The 17336-nt window shown below is 39.3% G+C and overlaps 1 protein-coding gene across 6 annotated transcripts in view; it reads left to right on the top strand.

Moving 5' to 3' along the window:
• ZYG11B (zyg-11 family member B, cell cycle regulator) overlaps window positions 1-17336 on the top strand; it is an 85476-nt gene that overhangs the window by 25808 nt on the left and 42332 nt on the right. For all 6 annotated transcript variants that reach the window (XM_055341817.1, XM_055341818.1, XM_055341821.1 and 3 more), the window contains one exon: window positions 9423-10177. In XM_055341817.1, the coding sequence (XP_055197792.1) occupies window positions 9423-10177 (755 nt within the window). The remainder of the gene's footprint in view (window positions 1-9422; window positions 10178-17336) is intronic.

Below are 17336 nucleotides of genomic sequence, written 5' to 3'. Positions count from 1 at the left end.
CTGTCCTTTTTCCAGTGGATACTCTTTCCTGCTTTGTCGAATATTAGTTGACCATAGAGCTGAGGGCCCATTCTGGGTTCTCTATTATTTCCATTGATCTATGTGTATGTTTTTGTGCCAGTACCACACTGTCTTGATGACTACAGCTTTGTAGTACAACCTGAAATCTGGCATTGTGATGCCCTCAGCTCTGGTTTTCTTTTGCAATGTTCCCCTGACTATTCGGGGTCTTTTCTGATTCCACACAAATCTTAAGATGATTTGTTCCAACTCTCTAAAGAAGGTCCATGGTATTTTCATAAGGATCGTATTGAACGTGTAACTTGCCCTGGGTAGCACTGACATTTTCACATTATTAATTCTTCCAATCCATGAGCATGGAATATTTTTCCATTTCTTTGTGTCTTCCTCAATTTCTTTCAGAAGTGTTGTGTAGTTTTTAGGGTATAGATCCTTTACCTCTTTGGTTAGGTTTATTCCTAGGTATTTTATGTCTTGGGTGCAGTTGTAAATGGGATTGACTCCTTAATTTCTCTTTCTTCAGTCTCATTGTTAGTGTATAGAGATGCCACTGATTTCTGTGCATTGATTTTGTATCCTGCCACACTGCTGAATTGCTGTATGAGTTCTAGCAATCTTGGTATGGAGTCGTTGGGTTGTCTATGTACAATATCATGCCATCTGCGAAGAGGGAGAGTTTGACTTCTTTGCCAATTTGAATGCCTTTTATTTCTTTTTGTTGTCTGCTGAGGCTAGGACTTCTACTATTGTGTTGTATAGCAGTGATAAGAGTGGACATCCCTGTTGTGGTCCTGATCTTAGGGGAAAGGCTCTCAGTGTTTCCCCATTGAGAATGATATTTGCTGTGGGCTTTTTGCAGATGGCTTTTAAGATGCTGAGGAATGTTCCCTCTATCCCTGCACTCTGAAGAGTTTTGATCAGGAATAGTTGTATTTTGTCAACTGCTTTCTCAGCATCTATTGAGAGGATCATATCGTTCTTGTTTTTCCTCTTGCTGATATAATCTCTCATGCTGATTGCTTTACGAGTTGAACCAGCCTTGCATCACAGGAGTAAATCCCACTTGGTCATGGTAAATAATCCTCTTAATGTACTGTTGGATCCTATTGGCTAGTATCTTGTTGAGAATTTTTGCATCCATGTTCATCAGGGATATTGGTCTATAATTCTCCTTTTTGGTGGGGTCTTTGTCTGGTTTTGGAATTAAGGTGATGCTTTCCTCATAAAACGAGTTTGGAAGTATTCTGTCCCTTTCTATCATTTGGAACAGCTTTAGTAGAATAGGTATGGTTTCTTCTTTAAACTTTTGATAGAATTCCTCTGGGAAGCTATCTGGCCCTGGCCTTTTGTGTCTTGGGTGGTTTTTGATGACTGCTTCAATTTCTTCCCTGGTTATTGGCCTGTTCAGGTTTTCTGTTTCTTCCTGTTCCGTTTTGGTAATTTGTGGTTTTCCAGAAATGTGTCCATTTCTTCTAGATTGCCTAATTTATTGGTGTATAGCTGCTCATAATGTGTTTTTAAAATCATTTGTGTTTCCTTGGTATTGGTTGAGATCTCTCCTTTTGTATTCATGATTTTATTCATTTGAGTCTTTTCTCTTTTTAATAAGACTGGCTAATGGGTTATCTTATTAATTCTTTCAAAGAACCAACTCCTGGTTTTGTTGAGCAGAATGCTCTTTAACTCCACATGTTTGAGGTTCTTCCAAATTTCTTCTTGTGATTGAGTTCTAGTTTCAAAGCATTATGGTCTGAAAATATGCAGGGGACAGTCCCAATCTTTTGGTATCCATTGAGACGTGATATGTGACCCAGTATGTCATCTATTGTGGAGAAAGTCCATGTGCACTTGAGAATAATGTGTATTCAATTGTGTTTGGATATAAAGTTCTGTAAATATATGTGAAATCCACCTGGTCCAGTGTGTCATTTAAAGCTCTTGTTTCTTTGGTGATGTGCTTAGAAGATCTGTCCTATGCAGAAGAACCATGTTGAAGTCTCCTACTATTAGTGTATTATTATCTAAGTATGTCTTTCCTTTGGTTATTAATTGATTGATATATAATGTACCAGCTCCCACATTAGGGGCATAAATAGTCATGATTGTTAGGTCCTCTTGTTGGATAGATCCTTTAAGTATGATATAGTGTCCCTCTTCATCTCTTACTGCAGTCTTTGGGATAAACTTTAATTTATCTGATATGCGATGGCTACCCCAGTATTCTTTTGAGGATCATTTGAATGGTTGTTTTCCAACCTTTCACTTTCAGGCTATAGGTGTCCTTTCCTCTAAAAGGAGTCTCTTGGGCAGCCTCGGTGGCGTAAAGGTTTAGCGCCACCTGCAGCCTGGGGTGTGATCCTGGAGACCCGGGATCGAGTCCCACATCGGGCTTTCTGCATGGAGCCTGCTTCTCCCTCTGCCTGTGTCTCTGCCTCTCTCTCGCTCTCTCTGAATGAATAAATAAATAAATCTTTTAAAAAAATAAAAAATAAAAGGAGTCTCTTGTAGACAGCAAATAGATGGGTCTTGCTTTTTTATCCAGTCTGAAACGGTGTGTCTTTTGATGGGATCATTTAACCCATTCACATTTAGAGTTACTATTGAAAGATATGAATGTAGTGTCATCATAATACCTATTCAGTTCCTCTTTGTGGATTATTTCTTTGGGCTTCCTCTTTCTTTTACAGGGTCAGGGTCTTTTAGGGTTTCTTGCAGAGCTGGTTTGGTGGTCACATATTCTTTCAGTTTCTGCCTATCTTGGAAGCTCTTTATCTCTCCTTCTATTCTGAATGAGAACCTTGCTGGATAAAGTATTCTTGGCTGCAGGTTCTTCTCCTATAGGACCCTGAATATATCCTGCCAGCCCTTTCTTTTTTTTTTTAATAATAAATTTATTTTTTATTGGTGTTCAATTTGCCAACATACAGAATAATGCCCAGTGCTCATCCCGTCAAGTGCCCCCCTCAGTGCCCGTCACCCATTCACCCCCACCCCCCACCCCTCCTCCCCTTCCACCACCCCTAATTCATTTCCCAGAGTTAGTCTTCATGTTCTGTCTCCCTTTCTGATATATCCTACCCATTTCTTCTCCCTTCCCTTCTATTCCCTTTCACTATTATTTATATTCTCCAAATGAATGAGACCATATAATGTTTGTCCTTCTCCGATTGCTGCCAGCCCTTTCTGGCCTGCTACGTCTCTGTGGAGAGGTCTGCTGTTAATCTAAAGTTCTCCCCATATAGAATTAAAAAAAAAAAAACATAGCTGGGGGCATCACAATGCCAGATTTCAGGTTGTACTACAAAACTGTGGTCTTCAAGACAGTGTGGTACTGGCACAAAAACAGACACATAGATTAATGGAACAGAATAGAGAATCCCGAAGTGGACCCTGAACTTTATGGTCAACCAATATTCGATAAAGGAGGAAAGACTATCCACTGGAAGAAAGACAGTCTCTTCAATAAATGGTGTTGGGAAAATTGGACATCCACATGCAGAAGAATGAAACTAGACCACTCTCTTTCACCACACACAAAGATAAACTCAAAATGGATGAAAGATCTAAATGTGAGACAAGATTCCATCAAAATCCTAGAGGAGAACACAGGCAACACCCTTTTTGAACTCAGCCACAGTAACTTCTTGCAAGATACATCCACGAAGGCAAAACAAAAGCAAAAATGAATTATTGGGACTTCATCAAGATAAGAAGCTTTTGCACAGCAAAGGATACAGTCAACAAAACTAAAAGACAACCTACAGAATGGGAGAAGATATCTGCAAATGACGTATCAGATAAAGGGCTAGTTTCCAAGATCTATAAAGAACTTATTAAACTTAACAGCAAAGAAATAAACAATCCAATCATGAAATGGGCAAAAGACATGAACAGAAATCTCACAGAGGAAGACATAGACATGGCTAACACGCACATGAGAAAATGCTCTGCATCCCTTGCCATCAGGGAAATACAAATCAAAACCACAATGAGATCCCACCTCACACCAGTGAGGATGGGGAACATTAGCAAGGCAGGAAACCACAAATGTTGGAGAGGATGTGGAGAAAAGGGAACCCTCTTACATTGTTGGTGGGAATGTGAACTGGTGCAGCCACTCTGGAAAACTGTGTGGAGGTTCCTCAAAGAGTTAAAAATAGATCTTCCCTACGAGCCAGCAATTGCACTGTTGGGGATTTACCCCAAAGATACAGATGCAGTGAAACACCGGGACACCTGCGCCCCGATGTTTCAATGTCCACAATAGCCAAACTGTGGAAGGAGCCTCGATGTCCATCGAAAGATGAATGGATAAAGAAGATGTGGTCTATGTATACAATGGAATATTACTCAGCCATTAGAAATGACAGATACCCACCATTTGCTTCAACGTGGATGGAACTGGAGGGTATTATGCTGAGTGAAATAAGTCAATCGGAGAAGGACAAACATTATATGTTCTCATTCATTTGGGGAATATAAATAATAGTGAAAGGGAATAGAAGGGAAGGGAGAAGAAATGGTAGGAAATATCAGGAAGGGAGAAAGAACATAAAGACTCCTAACTCTGGGAAACGAACTAGAGGTGATGGAGGTGAGGAGGGCGGGGGGTGGGGGTGAATGGGTGGTGGGCACTGAGGGGGGCACTTGATGGGATGAGCACTGGGTGTTATTCTGTATGTTGGCAAATTGAACACCAATAAAAATTAAATTTCTTATTAAAAAAAAAGTTCTCCCCATATAAGTTAGGAATCTCTTGTCTCTTGCTGCTTTAAGAATTTTCTTGTTATCTTTGGAATTTGCAAGTTTCACTATTAAATGTTGAGGTATTGAACGTTTTTTATTGACTTTAGGGGGGTACCTCTGTATCTTTGGATCTGAATACCTGTTTCCCTCCCCAAGTTAGGGAAGTTCTCAGCTATGATTTGTTCAAATATGCTTTCTGGCCCTCTGGCCCTCTTGATGCTCTCTGGAACCCTGATTAAACATCGATTTTTCCTTCTGAGGCTGAAATTTATTTCACTTAACCTTTCATCATGATCTTGTCATTGTTTTTCTCTTTTTTCCTCAGCTTCCTTCCTTGCCAAGCCCTTGTCTTCTATGTCACTCATTCTTTCTTCTACCTTCTTAACCCTCGTCGTTAGGACCTTCAGTTTGGATGAACCTCATTTAATTGATTTTTAATTTCGGCCTGATCTAAATTCTGCAGTCATGAAGTCTCTTGATTCTTTTATGCTTTTTTTTTTATAGAGCCACCAGTAGCTTTATAACTGTGCTTCTGAATTGGCTTTCTGACATGGAATTGTAATCCAAATTCTGTTACTCTGTGGCAGAGAGTACTGTTTCTGATTCTTTCTTTTGTGGTGAGTTCTTCTTTCTAGTCTTTTTGCTTTGTGCAGAGTGGCTGTATGAGCGGGCTGAGTCAAGAATATCAACCACGACCTAAGTAAATTTCACCCTAGATGATTCTTGTTAGAAGTGAAAACCCTGTAGCATTCTAGTAGTTCTCTCTTTAAATCTCAGGTCAAATTCATAGGTTTTCAGGATGGTTTGAAAGTTATGTAGGTAAGTTGGTGGGGCCAGGTGAGTTGAGGACTCCTACTCCTCTGCCATCTTGTCCTGCCCCCCCCCCCTTTCTTTTTTTTTTTAAAGTAGGCTTCGTGCCCTGCATAGAATCCAACTCAGGGCTTAGACTCACGGTAGACTCGCGGTCCTGAGATTAAGACCTGAGCTGAGATATAGAGTCAGACACTTAAGCAATGAGCCACCTAGGCACCTCCTAAAGATTTTTTTTCTTTTTAAAGGTTTTATCCATTTGAGAGACAAAGAGATATTGAGAGAGAGCAGGAGGGGGGCGGGGGGCGAAGCAGGTTCCCCTCTGAGCAGGGATTCTGATCTGGGGCTTGATCCTAGGATCCTGGGATTATGACCTGAGCTGAAGGCAGACACTTAACCAACTGAGCCACCCGGGATCTCCAAGATTTTTTTTTTTTTAAGTTTATTTATTTAAGCAATCTCCAAACCCAACATGGGTCCCTGAACTCATGACCCAGAGATCAAGAGCTGCATGCCCCACATCTGAGCCAGCCAGACAACCCAAGATTTTGTTTTTAAGTAATCTCTACACCCAATGTGGGGCTCAAATTTATAACTCAAAGGTCAAGAATTGCACGCTCTACCAACTGAGCAAGGCAGGTGTCCCATTAAACTTTGTATTTTTAGATAATTGTTGATTCACATGGAGTTGTAATAAATAATATAGTTTGTCAGTCCATTCTTTTTTATTGCAGAGTAGTAGTCCATGTTTTGGAATACATTGATTTGTATTGACATTCATCTGCTGAAGGACATCTGGGTTTCCAATTTTTAGCTATTATGAATATAATATCTCATTATGAATATTATAATGTTAAAATAATCCATTTGCAGGTCTTGTATTAATGTAGAGGGGTAAATTCCCAGGAATACTATTGCCAGATTGTACGGTAGTTGGATGTTAAGTTTTAAGAAATTGTCAAGCTGTTTTCCAGAGTCCCAGTTCCATTTTATATTTCTACCAGCTATATATAACTGATCCAGTTTCTCCACAGATTTGCCAGCATTTGCTATTATTACTGTTTTTTGAATCATTCTGATAGGTAGCCATTATTTCTTCAAGTATTTTTTAAGCCCTGCCTTCTTTCTCTTCTTCTGGGACTTCAGTGACACAAGTAGCTCTGTTCAATTTGTTCTTCAGTCTATTTTTCTCTGTTGTTATTTAGATTTGGGTAATTTCTATTGTTTTATCTTTTAGTTCACTGATTCTATTATTCTTTCCATTCTGTTGTTGAATCCAACCATTATTTTATTTTCAGCTTTAAGATTTGCCTTTGGTGGTTCTTCTTTTTCTTCTTTGTAAGATTTTATTTATTTATTTGTGAGAGGGAGCACGAGCAGGAGTGGAGGTGTAGGAGCAGCGGAGGAAAAGGAACAGTCAGACTCCCCACTGAGCAGGGAGCTCGACACAGGGCTCAATCCGAGGACCTCAAAATCGTGACCTGAGCCCAAGGTAGACGCTTAACTGACTGAGCCACCCAGGTGCCCCGTTTGGTTCTTTGTATTTTTTATTTATTTGCTGAGGCTTTCTATTATTCATTTCTTTTGGGCATGTTTGTAATTGCTCACATGCATTTTGATGAGGGCTTCTTTACAATGTCAAATAATTGTAACATTTCTGTTATCTCAGTGTTGACATCTATAATCTTTTTTTCATTTTGAGATCTTACTGGTCCTTGGTATGATGAGTGATTTTTTTTTTTTTTAATCTGGACATTTAGGGTATTTTGAGACCTTTCTGTTTTAGTTTGTGTCTCTGACACCACTCTAGCAGTGGAGGGTAGCGGCATTGCCTTGTTATTTCCAGATTGGGGTAAATGTTCTGGTTTCCACTTGTCTTCTGTTGACATCCAAGACATGGGGCTTTTCCTTACTGTGATGCAGCAGATGGCATTTTGGTTCCCCACTAGGATTTTACAGAATTACTCCCTAGGTGTGAGTACTTTATTTCTCTCCCCAGTTGGCCTCCACTGACACCATATTGGGGTGAGGTGGCCTCATTACTGTTGCGCAGTAGTAAAAGTCTTGACTTTATCAGGCTTTCTATGAAACCCAGCAGGGAGGAGGAGCACCTCATTACTGCCAAATGAATGTGAAAGTCCAGGTCCCCCACATTGTATCTGTTGACAGTACAGGGGAGAGTGGTTCTTACCACCCACCAGAGATGAAAGTACTGGCTCCCTACTCAGCCTTCTCTAACACCTCCCTAAGGGGAGATTGGAGCAACTAGTTACAACTAGGAAGGGTAAAAGTCTGGACTCCCCTCTTGGCATTTGCTGGTGTGGGGGAAGATGAGACCACAATCTTTTCTGTGGTGTTTGCTGAAGTAAAGTAGTTCTTGTCTAGATGTTTTCTGTTTTGCTAAACTGCTTCCTTCTTGTTTCTTTAGCTAGAATGAGGAGGTTTTTTTGGAGGTATTTTTTTGTTTGTTAGTTTTTTGTGGGGGTTTTTGGTCTATGTCAGCATTTCTGGGTTACCAACTTTTTCAACTTTAAGTCTGAGTTATATGGAGCAGGAAAAACTCAGAAACTTCACCACATCATTTTTTGGGTCCCAATGCCCCTAGCTGATCTGCTTTTCTTCTCTCTTTTTAAAAATTAATTAATTAATTTTTAATAAATTTATTTTTTATTGGTGTTCAATTTGCCAACATATAGAATAACACCCAGTGCTCATCCCGTCAAGTGCCCACCTCAGTGCCTGTCACCCAGTCACCCCCCCCCCCCCCGCCTACCTCCCCTTCCACCACCCCTAGTTCATTTCCCAGAGTTAGGAGTCTTTCATGTTCTGTCTCCCTTTCTGATATTTCCCACTCATTCTTTTCTCCTTTCCCCTTTATTCCCTTTCACTATTTTTTATATTCCCCCAAATGAATGAGACCATAAAATGTTTGTCCTTCTCCGATTGACTTATTTCACTCAGCATAATACCCTCCAGTTCCATCCACGTCGAAGCAAATGGTGGGTATTTGTCGTTTCTAATGGCTGAGTAATATTCCATTGTATACATAGACCACATCTTCTTTATCCATTCATCTTTCGATGGACACCGAGGCTCCTTCCACAGTTTGGCTATTGTGGACATTGCTGCTATAAACATCGGGGTGCAGGTGTCCTGGCGTTTCATTGCATCTGTATTTGGGGGTAAATCCCCAGCAGTGCAATTGCTGGGTCGTAGGGCAGGTCTATTTTTAACTCTTTGAGCAACCTCCACACAGTTTTCCAGAGTGTAATCCCCAGATTCAATAGCTTAACACAAAGTATGTTTATACCTAGCTCATGGTACATAAATGCTGCAAGTCCATGGAGGGTTCTGCTTCAGTCACTCTTGGATCCAAGCTGATGGAGGCTCTACTCTCAGAAATCTGTACTGTCTAGAACTTGAAGACTCTTTATTTGTCATAGCAGGAAAAGATAGCATAGGAAATCATGCACTGACTCTCAGGTGCCTTAATCTATAGGCCGTTGGTCAGAACTAGGCATATGGCCCCATCTAACTCCAAGGGTAGGCTGGGAAATGTAGTTGTCTGCATGTCCAGGAAGGCAAGTGGAACTAGATGTTAGTGAATATCTGTACTGTCTACTACAGTCACTTGCGAGCTCTGTGATCTTGGAAAGCCACTTTTCTGAGTCCCAGTTTATTCATCTAAAATTTGTAGATAATAATATTCTAACCTCATGGAATCGTTATGTATATTAAATGAAGTATTGTTATATGGATGTGCTGAAAGTGTAAAGTATGCTGGAAATTTTAGCTATTCTTTAATCATTTTTTGAAATTAAAGTGCTGCTTGTATTTTTTTCCAGGTCTACTGAATGATGGAACTGTAGGTATTTTCAGGGGCAACCAGATGCGCTTAAAGCGTGCTTGTATTCGCAAAGCCAAGATCTCTGCTGTTGCTTTCCGGAAAGCCTTCTGCCATCACAAGTTAGTGGAACTTGATGCTACAGGTGTGAATGCAGACATCACAATTACAGACATCATTAGTGGGCTTGGCAGTAACAAATGGATCCAGCAAAATCTCCAGTGCCTAGTGCTGAACTCATTAACTCTCTCCCTCGAAGATCCTTATGAGCGGTGCTTCAGCCGGCTTTCTGGCCTTCGAGCATTAAGCATCACCAATGTTCTCTTTTATAATGAAGACCTGGCTGAAGTTGCCTCATTGCCAAGATTAGAGAGCCTGGATATTTCTAACACCTCGATCACCGACATCACAGCTTTGCTGGCCTGCAAAGACCGACTCAAGTCTCTAACCATGCACCACTTGAAATGTTTAAAAATGACAACTACCCAAATACTGGATGTTGTTCGGGAACTAAAACATCTGAATCATCTTGATATTTCAGATGATAAACAGTTTACATCAGACATAGCTCTTCGCTTACTAGAACAAAAGGACATCCTACCCAACCTCGTCTCCCTAGATGTTTCTGGGAGAAAGCATGTGACAGATAAAGCTGTTGAAGCCTTTATACAACAACGGCCCAGCATGCAGTTTGTAGGTTTGCTGGCCACTGATGCAGGTTACTCTGAAATCCTCACCGGCGAAGGACATTTGAAGGTTAGACTTTAAAAATGTATTATTATATCAGGCTGACCAACGTCTTAGGTGCATAAAGCTACATTAAGCTGCATGTCTAACAACATATGGCACATGTCTGTGAAAGATGGCATTGTATTGTGGAAAAAACCTTCTTTAGAGTCAGAGAGTCCCAATTAAAATCCTAGCTTACCTGCTTCATGACCCAGACCAAGATATGATGTCACTTTGGATTTCCATTTCTTTATTTATAAAACATATTCTATTGCATAGAATTCTTTTAAAGATTAATAATTGTATGTGTAAAGTACAGGTCGTTTAGTAGGCCCTGGATAAATGATAGTTCTCATGATGGTAATATTTCGATATTTTGAACAACTGAAACATGCCATTTCTAATGGATCAGATACACCTTGTTGAATTGATATATATTGAGAAGTCAAGTTCTCCAAGGAGATCTTTTCTGTAAAAATGATATAATTTTGCTTTTCTTAAGGTTTTCCATGCTTAATAGTTTAAATTCATCTGCTTGGTACTTGGGATTCAAAGATGAAAAAGATATAGGATCTGCCTCCAAGCAGCTTAGTCTGATAGGAGTGATGATGATACAGTCATAAATAAGTATAAAGCCAAAGATCAGTGTAATTGCTGTAAGAGAGTAGGAGAAATTTCTTCTAGCTAGAGAATTTGGGGCTTGATGGAAAAGGTGGTACCTGAGTCAGATCTTAAAGGATAGAATTACGACAAGTTTAAGGAAAAACTAGTATTTTCCTAATATACACTATATACTCTAAATGCTTTACCTTGATAGGTATTAGCCCCCATTTTATTTTTTATTTTTATTTTTTATTTTTTGTAAATTTTTTATTGGTGTTCAATTTCCCAACATATAGAAAACACCCAGTGCTCATCCCATCAAGTGCCCCCCTCAGTGCCCGTCATCCATTCACCCCCACCCCCTGCCCTCCTCCCCTTCCACCACCACTAGTTTGTTTCCCAGAGTTAGGAGTCTCTCGTGTTCTGTCTCCCTTTCTGATATTTCCCACTCATTTTTTCTCCTTTCCCCTTTATTCCCTTTCATTATTTTTTATATTCCCCAAATGAATGAGACCATAAAATGTTTGTCTTTCTCCAACTGACTTATTTCACTCAGCATAATACCCTCCAGTTCCATCCACGTTGAAGCAAATGGTGGGTATTTGTCGTTTCTTTTTTTTTTTAATAATAAATTTATTTTTTATTGGTGTTCAATTTGCCAACATACAGAATAATGCCCAGTGCTCATCCTGTCAAGTGCCCCCCTCAGTGCCCATCACCCATTCACCCCCACCCCCCACCCTCCTCCCTCCTCCCCTTCCATCACCCCTAGTTCGTTTCCCAGAGTTAGGAGTCTTTATGTTCTGTCTCCCTTTCTGATATTTCCTACCCATTTCTCCCTTCCCTTCTATTCCCTTTCACTATTATTTATATTCCCCAAATGAATGAGAACATATGATGCTTGTCCTTCTCCTATTGACTTATTTCACTCAGCATAATACCCTCCAGTTCCATCCACGTTGAAGCAAATGGGTATTTGTCATTTCTAATGGCTGAGTAATATTCCATTGTATACATAAACCACGTCTTCTTTATCCATTCATCTTTCGATGGACACCGAGGCTCCTTCCACAGTTTGGCTATTGTGGACATTGGTGCTATAAACATTGGGGTGCAGGTGTTCAGGCGTTTCACTGCATCTGTATCTTTGGGGTAAATCCCCAGCAGTGTAATTGCTGGGTCGTAGTAGCCCCCATTTTATAGATGAAAAACATAGACTCAGAAATTTGATGATCTACAGGACGCCTGGGTGACTCAGTGGTTGAGCATCTGCCTTTGGCTCAGGGCATGATCCCAGGGTCCTGGGATTGAGTCCCACATCAGGCTCCCTGTGAGAAGCCTGCTTCTCCCTCCACCTGTGTCTCTGCCTCTCTCTTTCTGTCTCTCTCTCTCTCTCTCTCTCTCTGTCTCTCATGAATAAATAAAATATTTAAAAATAAATTTGACAATTTACAGTTAATTAGAGCGAACATTTGGATTTACATCTAATTCCAGAGCCCCATTTTTCCCCCTACTACCTACACTGCTTGAGTGGACGCATCCTCTGATCCTGCCCTGAGCAGAGTCAGGGGTGGCCTAGAAGTAGATATTGTGACCCACATGGTATCTTTTTTTGAGTAATCATGACTGACTCAAAAAAGGAGAAGAAAAGGTTAGTTGTAAATATATACATCTCAGTTCTTAGGTTATTTGTAAACTTAGACCTTAAAAAATAGAATGTAGAAAATGATTTTGAGTTACTCTTTTTTATTCATTCAATATTTTATCAAGTGAGAGTGTGCATTGGGCACTGTGCTGGGCACAGGGATTTGATAGTGAGGCCAAACAGGCATGATTTTGTCCTCATGGAGCCTGTAATTTAGAGAGAGTCAATCAATCAAATGCCATGTGCCAATAGTGTATGTGCTTTAAATATGTACACACATATAATACATTTAAATATACATCACATACATATATATTTATGAATATTATAGATACCTACCTGTATATATATGCTTTAAACTGTATTGTGCTAACAATCTAGAAGATACACAATATTATATATGAGAATGTTTAATAGACTTAAGGCTTCTCTGAAGAATTGATGAATGAGTGGAGATCTTAAGGGTGAGTAGCTTGGTAGAGAACATTCCAGGCAGAGAGGATAATATATGCAAAAATATGTGTGGTAGGAAGGAACATGGCATATCCAAGGAACTGAAAGAAAGGGCACTGTAGCTAGAGCTCAACCGTAGGAAGTCACAGAGCAGTGAGATGGGGCTGGAAAAGTAGATACCAGGGCCAGGCTTGAAGGTCGCATAAGCCAGGTGCAGGGCAAAAAGAAGTGTCAAGACCTTACTTAACAACTTGTTATTGAACAAGACAGTTTTTTTAGCATAGGGCTTGTTGATGAAGAAAGTATAAAAATGTAAATTGTAATGTTACTTAACTGCCTAACAAATTGGTCTAGTAGTAAAGAATTATAAATATTAAAAGGGGAAGAAATCCTTGTGTGCTGGGAGTTGAGGGAGAATTTCCCAGAAGAGGTGATCTTGACCTTCGTCCTGAAAGATTAAAGGAATGTGTCCCTGGTATGTTAAGCTAAATAATGGTTTCAAGGCGAAGATCCTATAATAGGTATGATCTCAGAAGCAATACAGTTTTTGCTGATTTCTTCTTACAGCCAACATACCCTCCGCTGAATTAGCCTAAGTTACAAAGTTGAGGCTAGTAAGACATCTGTATTCCACAATGCCTCTGTGAAACAAGTTTGATTTCACAAATGGAACTGTTACTGGTTTGAAGTCTTGGCAATATGAAACACCGACTTTTATTTGCTATCATTATCTAGTTTCTACCTCTGTAAACATTGAAGTAGTGATTCTCAACCTAGACTACAATTAAAATCACCTAGGGTGTAATTATGTGAGATGACAGATAGGTTAACCAACCTTATCATGGTAGTCATTTTGCAACATATACATGTATCAAATCATCATGTTGTACATCTTAAGCTTACATAATGTCATATGTCAATTATATCTTGATTAAGCAAGGGGAAATATCTATCTATTTATTTATTTTTAAGATTTTATTTTTAGGTTAACTCTTTACCCACTGTGAAGCTCAAACTCACAATGCCAGGATCAAGAGTCACATGCTCTAGGGGCACCTGGGTGGCTCAGAAGGTTAAGCCTCCGACTTTTGATTTCAGCTGAGGTCATGGTCTCCAGGTTGTAGGATGGAGCCTCATATGGGGTTTCCCACTGGACGTAGGATTCTTTCTCTGCCCCCTCCCTCCTCTCCCATTCTCTCTCCTCCCCACCTCCCACCAAAAAAAGAGTTACATGCTCTACCAACTGAGGCAGCCACACACCCTTGGGAAAATTTTTTAGTTAAATCACATGTGGAGCTTGAACAATTAAATCAGAACCACGGGGAGGTGGGACTTAGTCATCAGTGTTTTTTAAATCTCCTTAGGTGATTACAATATTCAGCCAATGTTGAGAATCATTGTTTTTTTTTGTTGTTGTTTTGTTTTTTGTTTTTTTTGAGAATCATTGTTTAAAAAAAAATTTTTTTTTTTTAAAGAAGATCGTTCGGGGCACCTGACTGACTCAGTTGGAAGAACATGTAACTCTTGATCTTAGGGTTGTGAGTTTGAGCTCCACATTGGGTGTAGAGATTACTAAAAAAACAAAACCTAAACTTAAAAAGAGATCATTGGAACTTTCCCTGTTCAACTATATACAAAAATCGATGTTCCTTTTAAATCATTTAACAACTGATTTGAGAATGAAAAATAGTCATGTTAAGGGAGGAGAGCTGAGATTTCCACATCTCCTTTTTAAAAATCATCCAGTTTAGCAAAATTGTTGAAAAACTTGTCTGAAATGATTGTCTTAGTATTGTAATGCTTTTAATTAGTTGAGGAGGCACTTGAGTGGCAGTTAAGTGTCAGAGTCTTGGTTTTGGCTCAGGTTGTGATCTCAGGGTCATGAAATCAACCCCCCTCCCGCCCCCAGCCTCCAAATCTGGCTGTGCGGTCAGTGCAGAGTCCACTTAGGTTTCTTTCCATCTTTCTCTGAGTCACCCCCTCCTCAATAAATAAATAAGTAAATTAAAAAAAAAAAAAAGTACTTGAGGATGGGTTTTTGGTTTTATATGCCTTGGTATTTTAGGCCACACTAAGGAATTCAGAAAGAGAGACACTGTGACTTCCCAGTATTTCAGTGTATTTTTTATATATTTTAATTTTATTTATATTTATATAAATAAATAATAATAATAAATAAATTTATATTTATTTTAAATATATTTTCAGTATATTTCCCAGTATTTTTACCTAGTATATTAAATATTAACAAGGCTTAATTTAGTGGTTATGGAATTTTCTCTTTTATTGTTTTAGAGGGCGAGTAGGGGAGGGGGCAAAAGAAGAGGGAAAGAATCTTAAGCAGACTGTGCTGAGCATGGAGCTCGACACAGGACTTGATTTCATGACCCCAAGATCATGACCTAAATCAAAACCATGAATTGGATATTTAACTGACTGGGCCACACAGGTGCCCCATCTCTGTTTTAAATTGTTTGCAGTAAGTAGTACATGCAGGTACTTGTTTTTTGTTTTTTGTTTTTTTTTTTTTTAACATCTAGCATATGAAATTGGTTGAAATGAAGATACGTGTAATTTGAGGAGCCAGACTACTTTTTTTTTTTTTTAAGATTGTATTTATTTATTCATGAGAGACACAGCGAGAGACAGAGACACAGGCAGAGGGAGAATACTGGGGAGTCACAGTGTCTCTCTTTCCTGAGTTCCTTAGTGTGGCCTAAAACTCGGTCCCGGGACTCCAGGATCATGCCCTGGGCTGAAGGCAGATGCTCGACCGCTGAGCCACCCAGGTGTCCTGTGGAGCCAGACTACTTGATGTGGGGGTTTATAACTGGCTAGAGAAGTATTGATCACTGAATAAAACATATATGCAATGAAATTTGTTTAGAGTAATTAACATTCCAGTAACAAAACTTCTTTAATTTTATATTCAAAGATAACTTGAGACTGTATTTTATATAGATATTATAAAGCAGTTGAATCAACCAAATATAGGTAAATGAAGGCTTACAGAGATCATTGTTAAACATTTTCCCTCTTACAATCTTTTTTATTTCACATAATGTTTCAGTGTCTTTACAAATATAAGAAAATCTAACAAAAAGTTCAGGATAATTTAAAAAGAACTGAACACTTGGGAAATTTTTATTATTCAATAATAATCATATGCTTACAATGTGAATACATAATCAAGACCAATATGTATGTATGTATATTTCACATAGGTTTTTGTTTTATAATATTTTATTTATTTATTTATATTAGAGCATGAGCAGGTAGAGGAGCAGAGGGGGAATGAGGAGGAAAGAATCTTTAGCAGACTCTGTGCTGAGCAAGGAGTCCCACTTAGGGCTCCATCCCATGACCCTGAGATCATGACCTGAGCCAAAACCAAGAGTCAGATGCTTAACTGATTGAGCCACCTAGGTGCCCCTATTTCACATAGTTTAAAAGGCATTTGTCAAGAAGCATCCATTGTTCTGCCCTCAGGGAGAGAAGATGCTTTGCAGTTCAAGTGACCACTAGTTATTTTTCTCACAGCCAGGCAGCACCCAGTTAGTAGTTGGTGTGTGAACATAAGAATGATTATTGTCTAGGCTAGGATGTGGGTGTCTGCCTGAGGGCATAGCATTTCAGGGCTGACTTCGCTGGTCACTGAGTTGTCTTCGTAGTACATTAACCTGGTCCTTGAACAGCCATACCCCCAGTACCAGCTTCATTTACCCCACTCAGTCAGCTTCTGCAGCTGTTACAAGGGTGACGTGTGTTAGCTATTTGAGTGAGGAGAAACAGAAGAATGGTCACAGATTGTTTAAAAATATATATTTCTTTTTAAAAAAACTTCCATTGTTATTTCTACAATCTTACATATGCTTACTTAATATGTGCTCTTGTGTCAGTTGGCACACATCTGTACTGTAGTCTGAGTCTTCCAATTTAGAGATTATATCTCTGAATGACAGGTTTCTTTTTGTTGTTGTTTTTGCATTTTTAACCTTCTTATAAATAAGATAATTGCTAAGATCATAAACAACAAATGTGTAGCTTAAGAAGTACAAATAAAGATACACTTAGGTGGTACAGTCAGTTAAGCATCTGACTTGATTTTTTCTGCTCAGGTCATGATCTCAGGGTTTGAGATTGAGCCCCCATGGCGTGGGGCCCACATCCAGGATGAAGCCTGCTTAAGATTTTCCTTCTCCCTCTGTCCCTACCTCCCGCCTCAAAAAAAGAATTGGCAAATAAGATGAACACATTTGAGGCCATTACTCAGGTTAATAAATAGAACGTTCAGCTGCCCTAAAGTTCTTCCACATGCCCCATCTTGATCACAGCTCTCTCTTCCACAGAAGTACTTCTGTCCTGATATTAATAATAATCATGTCTTGCTTTTTATTTTTTATTTTTTTTTTAAATTTTTATTTATTTATTTATGATAGTCACAGAGAGAGAGAGGCAGAGACACAGGCAGAGGGAGAAGCAGGC

The sequence above is a fragment of the Nyctereutes procyonoides genome, unplaced genomic scaffold (genome assembly GCF_905146905.1).
Source record: "Nyctereutes procyonoides isolate TBG_1078 unplaced genomic scaffold, NYPRO_anot_genome, whole genome shotgun sequence".
In the NCBI taxonomy this organism is placed as follows: Eukaryota; Metazoa; Chordata; class Mammalia; order Carnivora; family Canidae; genus Nyctereutes; species Nyctereutes procyonoides.
The sequence above is the reverse complement of the archived record's forward strand: the minus strand, read 5'-3'. Positions and strand labels throughout refer to the sequence as shown.